Source organism: Crocuta crocuta, unplaced genomic scaffold (assembly GCF_008692635.1).
Source record: "Crocuta crocuta isolate KB4526 unplaced genomic scaffold, BGI_CrCroc_1.0 scaffold119, whole genome shotgun sequence".
Taxonomy (NCBI): Eukaryota; Metazoa; Chordata; class Mammalia; order Carnivora; family Hyaenidae; genus Crocuta; species Crocuta crocuta.
Genome location: NW_027551562.1, coordinates 3,185,213 through 3,192,109, shown reverse-complemented (window position 1 = coordinate 3,192,109; position 6,897 = coordinate 3,185,213). Strand labels below are relative to the sequence as shown.

General features: G+C 56.8%; 1 protein-coding gene across 1 annotated transcript in view; it reads left to right on the top strand.

The window, feature by feature from the left end:
* Positions 1-6,897, top strand: part of NDRG1 (N-myc downstream regulated 1) — a 25,527-nt gene that overhangs the window by 8,551 nt on the left and 10,079 nt on the right. Inside the window, exons 7-10 of the mRNA XM_077749954.1 lie at positions 2,918-3,021; positions 4,505-4,561; positions 5,351-5,402; positions 6,533-6,580. Coding sequence (XP_077606080.1) covers positions 2,918-3,021; positions 4,505-4,561; positions 5,351-5,402; positions 6,533-6,580 — 261 coding nt within the window. The remainder of the gene's footprint in view (positions 1-2,917; positions 3,022-4,504; positions 4,562-5,350; positions 5,403-6,532; positions 6,581-6,897) is intronic.

The window sequence follows — 6,897 nt, the reverse complement described above, 5'->3', positions numbered from 1 at the left end:
CAGCCCGTGGCGGGGGAGGGGGGGGGCGGCTCCTGCTGATGCCTTCCACACACACACCTGATGGTGTCGATTTGGTCAGGTCATTGCTTACTCTCCTTTTTTTTTAAGTTTATTTTTATTTTGCTTGAGAGAGAGAGTGGGTGAGCAGGGGAGGGGGAGAGAGAGAATCCTAAGCAGGCTCGCGCTGTCAGCGCAGAGCCCGATGCGGGGCTCAGACTCACGAACTGTGAGATCATGACCTGAGCTGAGACCAGGGGTCCGACTGAGCTGACGTCCCCTCGTGCCCTTGGCTAATCCCCCCTCCCCCGCACTCGCCAAACAGCCTCTGATCTGCCCGTCACTAGAGATGAGTTCGTGTTTCCCAGATTTTTGTACAAGTGGCATCACACAGTATGTAGTCCTGCTTAAACACAAAAAGCAAAAACACGAAAAACAACTGTGGCTTCTCTCTCCCTGCGCAGTTACTTTGAGACCCATCTCTGTTGGGTTTGTCAGTAGTTCACTCCTTTTTCGTGCTGGCTTCTGTTCTCTGTGTGGATGTCCTGGGCTTTGCCCTTCCGTTCACCTGTTGGTGGGCATTTGGGTCGTTTCCAGTTCGGGGCTGTTACAGATCAGACCTGTAACAAACACATCCAGGGGGTCTGCTGTGTGCCCTGCTTGGCCCCAAGGACGTCACAAGTATTGACCCACGGAGTCCACTCAAGGGCTCGATGGGCCCTGTGAAGAGTACTGATTGTATTCCCACTTTATGGATGGAAACTGAGACCAGAGAGGTTGATTGCCTCGTGTGAGGTTGCACAGCCAGGGAGAGGTGGAGCTGGGGTCAGAACCCGTGTATCTCCCTCCTACATCCGGAGCACGGCCCTGGCTTTCTGTGCTTCTGCTGATGGGCTGTTGTGCAGTCACCGCAGCCTGGCCCCCGGCCCTGTCTGGCCAGCCAGCACGGCCCCTGACTCCGGCCGTCAGCCCCGGGAGAGGACGTGCAGGGGTTCTGACCCAGGCACAGACACTGAGCCCCATCGGTTTCCTGGTCACCGTGTGGCCCACTGAGCACCGTCCGTTCCCGAGCGGGAGTGTGGCCGTCTGATACGTGACCAGACGCCTCCGCTTGAGGTCGGCCAGGTGCATCCACTGGGTTCTGTCCTCACGTTAGTGTCCTGGGCCTCCTGTAACCGGGTGGCTTGAAACAACAGAAGCTTAACCGTGTCGCAGTTCTGGAAGCAGCCCTCTGAGATGGAGAGTCGCCGGGCCACCCTCCCTCCGGTGGGCCTAGAGGGAGAATCCATCCGTGCTTCTTCCAGCTTCTGGTAGCTTCCGAACCCCTCCAGGCTCTGCTTCCATCTTCGATGACCTCTCCGTGTCTGTTTCCGACTTCCTTCTGCCTTTCTCTTAGAAGGACCCTTGTCATTCGATTTAGGACCTACTGGCCTAATCGAGAATGATCTCATCTGAGGGTCCTTCAGTTAATGATTTCTACAGACCTTTTACCGAAGAAGGTAGCCTGCACCTTCCCCGGGGGGTTGACGGGGACACAGCCTGCGGGGCCACCCTGCCCCCTGTGGCCTTCTTCCCTCTTCTCTGCTGCATTCAGTTTGCGGTCCGTCTCCTTCGCCCCGAGTGTAGAATCTGACCCGGATAGGAATGTGGACACAGAGCCGGTGTCTGTATTTCCTCGCAGGAGACGGTGTCAGGTACAGAGGGGGGGTCTGGCCCCAGGTACCCGTCGATGCCCCCAGCCTGCTGTGATGGGGTCCCCAGCACAGTTCAGTCTTCAGGCTGTACTTTTCCTGATTTTCCTTTCCGTAGCCCGCTGGCCTCGTGGCCGCTTCGGTGAGCAGGGACTGTTTGCACAACAGCTCGGGCCTGACACGGGCCCCCTGCCCCCTCCTTGTCCTGCTCTGGTCGCCACTGATCACATCAGGCCGCGTCGTCAGCCGCGCAGCTTCCGCTGGCCGACAGATGAGAAACAGAGCAAGCGCGTCACTTGTTAGCTTGTCCCAAATCACATTCAGGAAGGAACCGGGGAGAGCGAAGGCTGAGGCTTCCGCAGGATTCCGGTTGGCCCCCTCGGGGACTGAGATGGCCCTTCTTTCGGGCAACTTCCTGGGAGTCGCGTGGGTTGGTTTTGTTTTCCAGCACCAACAACCTCCCAACTCCCCTTTACAAACATTAATTGCTAACAGGTGCATCAATTTTATTACTTACAAAGGGCTTTTGTGTGCAGAACCTCTGTTAAACCCCGTAACCTGATGAAGTAGGTAACACACACATACACACACACGTATACACTCCCTTTATTTTATTTTGTTAAAAAAAATTTTTAATGTTTAATTTTGAGAGAGAGAGAGACAGAGGGTGGGTGGGGGAGAGGCAGAGAGAGAGGGAGACAGAATCAGAAGCAACTCCAGGCTCCGAGCTGTCAGCACAGAGCCCGACATGGGGCTGGAACTCGTGAACAATGAGATCATGACCTGAGCCAAAGTCAGATGCTCAATGGACTGAGCCACCCAGGCGCCCCTACCCACCCCTGCCTTTATTATTGAGGAAGCTAAGGCTCAGAAAGGTGAAGACACTTGCTCTCTAACCCCCCCGCTCCCCAAAAAAAGACAGTGATGAAGTCAAGTTCCAGATCCAGGAGGACCGACTTCAAATAAAAACTCCCGAAGTCAGGAGCCCAGAAGGCCGGCCTGCTTGGCCCTGGTGGGTTTGCACTCCTCCCTGCTATCTGCTGAAACTCAAAATCGGATAGTGCCTCCGGGTGGTGACTTCTGCTTTCAGGAAGGGGTCCTCAGGCTCCCGCAGTCAAGTGGATTAGGCGGTATTATCCCTGTCCTGTATAACCTGAGGAATGGAGTTAGCAGGGGCCGGCCCAGGGCCAGGTTCCTGATGCAGGGCGCGGTCCCCCCTCTACACGCAGGAGGAAATGCAGAATAACGTGGAGGTGGTCCACACCTACCGCCAGCACATCGTGAACGACATGAACCCTGGCAACCTGCACCTGTTCATCAACGCCTACAACAGGTACCGCGCGCGGCTCGGCCACACCGCGGCCGTCGGCCCAGCTCCTCTTGTCGGTCTGGAGCCGGGTGGGGGTCAGGCACAGGGGGTTGTAGGGTTAGTGGGAGGTGCGGCCCCTGCATCTGAGCAAACAGATTACTAGGACAGGGCTGCGGCTGGAGTAAGGGACGTCGGAGGTTTTGAGTGCTTTGCAAGGCGCTGAGCTACGGTTCCAGGCTCCCGGGGCGCGAGCATGAGGGAGGGTGACACGGTCACGCCCTGGAAGGGTTTGGAGTTAGTGGCTGTGCCCAGGCTGACCATGCAAAACGCCAGGTGTGAGAGAGTGAGCGAGCGAGCCGCATAGCGCGGGGGAGGAAGGGAAGGGAAGGGAGGAGTCCAGGAAGGCTGTCCGGAGGTGAGTCATCCCAATAAAGGGCACATTCCTCCGGCCTCTGGCGAGGGGCCGTAACTAGCTGCTGGTCTGGACCTCGGCGAGGGGAGGGGACAGCGCGGGGACGCTGGTGTCAGCCAGGGGGTCTGCAGGGAACTCAGCCTGCTGAATCAGCGCCACCAGCCACGTTCCCAGGAAGGGGGCGCGAAGGGGCCACGTGGGCCGCGTCTCCTCATGGTTACTACCTTCATGAAGGGCATTAGTGTCTGTATCAAAGGTCAGGGTCCGTCTCCTCTTACCTGCCTCTCGGTGCGGGAGGGAGCGGTAGTGCGGACTCAGTAGCGCATTTCTTCAGCAGACGCGTCCTGAGGCCCGGAGCGGTCAGGCTGTCGGCTGGGCGGTGGACACACAGAGACCAGAACAAACCCCCCCCCCAACCCCCACACACTGCCGCGTCCTCACGGTGCCCATGGCAATCAAGGGATTCCTCTTAAAAACCTCATGACACTGGCCCCATCCTCATTTCCCACTGAGGAAACACAGGCACAGAGAGGTTCAGCATCCTTCCCCAGGTCACCCAGCTAGGAAGTGGAGGGGTGTGGTTTGAATCTGTCTGGCTCCGGGCAGCTGTCTGGTGGTGGGAGCGGCCAGGAGACAGGCTGTGGGGACACGGTCTGGTGGGAAAGTGTTGCAGGGTTTGGAATGAGGGGGTGCAGGATCACATCTGAGATCTAAAGAGATTGGGTTACTGTGTAGAGGACTCCGAGCTGGGGGCTAGAGGGACTCAGGTGCTCCAACCAGAGGGACGGGGGGTATGGACCCTCCGTGGTGGAGAATATGGTTTGTACTCCTGTATTTAAAAAAAAAAAAAAAAAAAGCCACATCGGGGTCAAGGAAGTGGGCTTCCTGGGAAATACATGAGTCCAACTGTCCCTAAAACCATTACGTGGCCCCCAGGAGGCCATGATGCCCCGAGAGCCATACGGGTTGGGACACAGATAGTTCTGCCAGAATGGCCCCTGGGAAGACCTCCTGGATGGGCGAGGTGGGAAGGGCTGCCCCGGGGGGCGGGGCCGCTGCCCCTGTGACCATGTACCTGTGCGCCCTCGTCCGCAGCCGGCGAGACCTGGAGATCGAGCGGCCCATGCCCGGAGCCCACACCGTCACCCTGCAGTGAGTAGATCTTCTCCTCTTCGTCGTCTGCGTAGCCTGGCTCGGCCGCTCGCGGGGCTTTTTCCCCAGCTTGGTGGCCGTGCCGCTCTGTGCTAGGACATCGTAATTGGCGAGCCCGGGGTGCGTTCTTCCCAGGAGTCGGGCCCGACCCCATTTCACTTGCCTTCTCCTTGTGCAGGTGCTCGGGTCCCGGGGTGTCCCTGGGACCAGGGTCAGAGCCTTGGATCTCAGAGGAGAAGCGCACTTTGGATAGAATTTATTATTAAACTCCTACTCTGTGTCGAATACCGTGTTAGGCTTTGCTTTCACAGAGCCTGGAGATGAATAAGACAGAGGACAATCCACCCTGAAGTGCCCACTAAGGCTAGGAGGAAAATACAGTCGTGGACACGGCTAACGCGTTCCGCCAGCAATGTCTGTCTCTTTATAGTTTCCTGAGTGAACTGTAATATTTGACACCTGGACTTGACACATGCCATTTCCTTTGTGGGTGTGTTCTCGTTGTCTCTGATCAAAGGCGCAAAGTCCTACTCATCCTTTGAGGAGAGGATGCTTGAAAATAAAAACACCAGGGCACAGAAATTCTCTGGCTGAAATTCATACTAAGGTGTAAATGACTACCAACCCAGTTTATCCTAAAAGCGAAGCAGAGGATGGAAGGGGAAGGAAGTGAAAAGAGCAAAACCAAAACAAATGTTTTAAGAACCCTGGTCCCAGCCTGGCGGGCCTGGGAGCGTGTGAATCTCTAAATGAATTTTGGGTTGACTCTTCTTCTCTCCCGGCCCCCAGGTGCCCTGCTTTGTTGGTGGTTGGGGACAGTTCGCCTGCTGTGGATGCTGTGGTACGTAGACATTGTCCCACTGTTTCCGTGCTTTATCCGACAGTCCCAATCTGCTCGGCCTTCGGACAGAGGGCCCAGACCCCAGCTCCTTGCTGGATGGCTGCCAGTCCTGTTGCTCGGTAGTGGCCCTCTATTGTTCCCCAGGCCCCGTCACCTGCCAGTCTGCCTCCCACTGGTTTGCGTATATGGGGGGGGGTCTTTGCCACTTGGCTTCCTGCCAAGATGCTCTCCTTTGGGAATCGGTTTTCAGACCTGGCTGGCGCCTGATTGTCTGACAGGGCGGAGAGGCACCTGGGGAGGGGGGCGGAGACCAGCCTTTCGGGCTCATCTCACCCCTGATCCCCACCTGTGATGTTGTGGAGGCAAAGCAAAGACTCTACCTTTCCGACATGCCTGTGGCTGGGGACTGGGAGACCTCGGGGCTAGTGAGCAGAGTCCCAGGGCGGTCACGCGCCTTGTGCAGTGGGCCACCGAGCAGGGCTTGCGAAGGTTCATCTGGTAAAGACCTGAGGGGCCTTTAATGGACTGTGAGTCTCCTGTGATCTGACCCACTGGGCATAATCATAGGATGCATCAGCAGAGATACATTTTTCACATCCAAGGAGGTGATCACTCTGCTGTAGGCACTTTGAACATCACAGGCTACGTGTGGGAATTTTGCCCGAATTTGGATGCACTGCTAAGACGGTCATTGGCAAACTGAAGAGAGGAACCAGCTTAGGGTGCCGTTTTGTAGAAGAAAGTTGCCAGGACTAGAGATGTTGAACTTGGAGAATCTGTGGCAGCAGCTGGTGACACAATGCCATTCAGTCAGCAGCTAGTACTGGAGCCCCTTCTAGATTTTAGCGAGTCTTCGTAACAGCCCTTTGAAAAAGACATCATCCTCATTTTATGGGTGAGAAAACAGAGGCGGAAAGAGATTAAGCAACTTGCCCAAGGTTGTCAGCCAGTGATGGCGAGGTTGGAGTTGATGGCCACGTTGCTTAATCTCGGAGCCCACGTTCTTTCTCCCACGCTAGTGGGAGCACTGCGGGTGCTGATGACCGAGGCAGGGAGGCACGGACGGGGCAGGATTCTGACTTGGGCTCCAGATAGAAAATTAACAAGTCCCCTCCCCCTTCCCTGTCCAGGTGGAGTGCAACTCGAAACTGGACCCAACAAAGACGACCCTCCTCAAGGTACAGACGACATGACGGGAGTTTGTACGTGTTCTTTCTTGGGAACCCCCGGTCGCCTGCAAAATTGAGCTGTGCCTGATTGAGGCCAAGCTGGTGGCCCGAAACCATAGGAATAATTATGTCCCCTACAAACGTCTCTCTGCCGGGCACTAGCTGGTCGCCCGAGGTTGTGGAGACGAAGGGGACCCTCTCTGGGACCCCGAGAGTCTGTGGGCTGCTGGCCGTGGTGGCTCTGATGAGGGACGGCCCCGGCTCTGCCAAGGGCAGGGCTGGGGCCTTCCTCGAGGGGGGCTGTGCCTGTGGAGGAGGAGAAAATG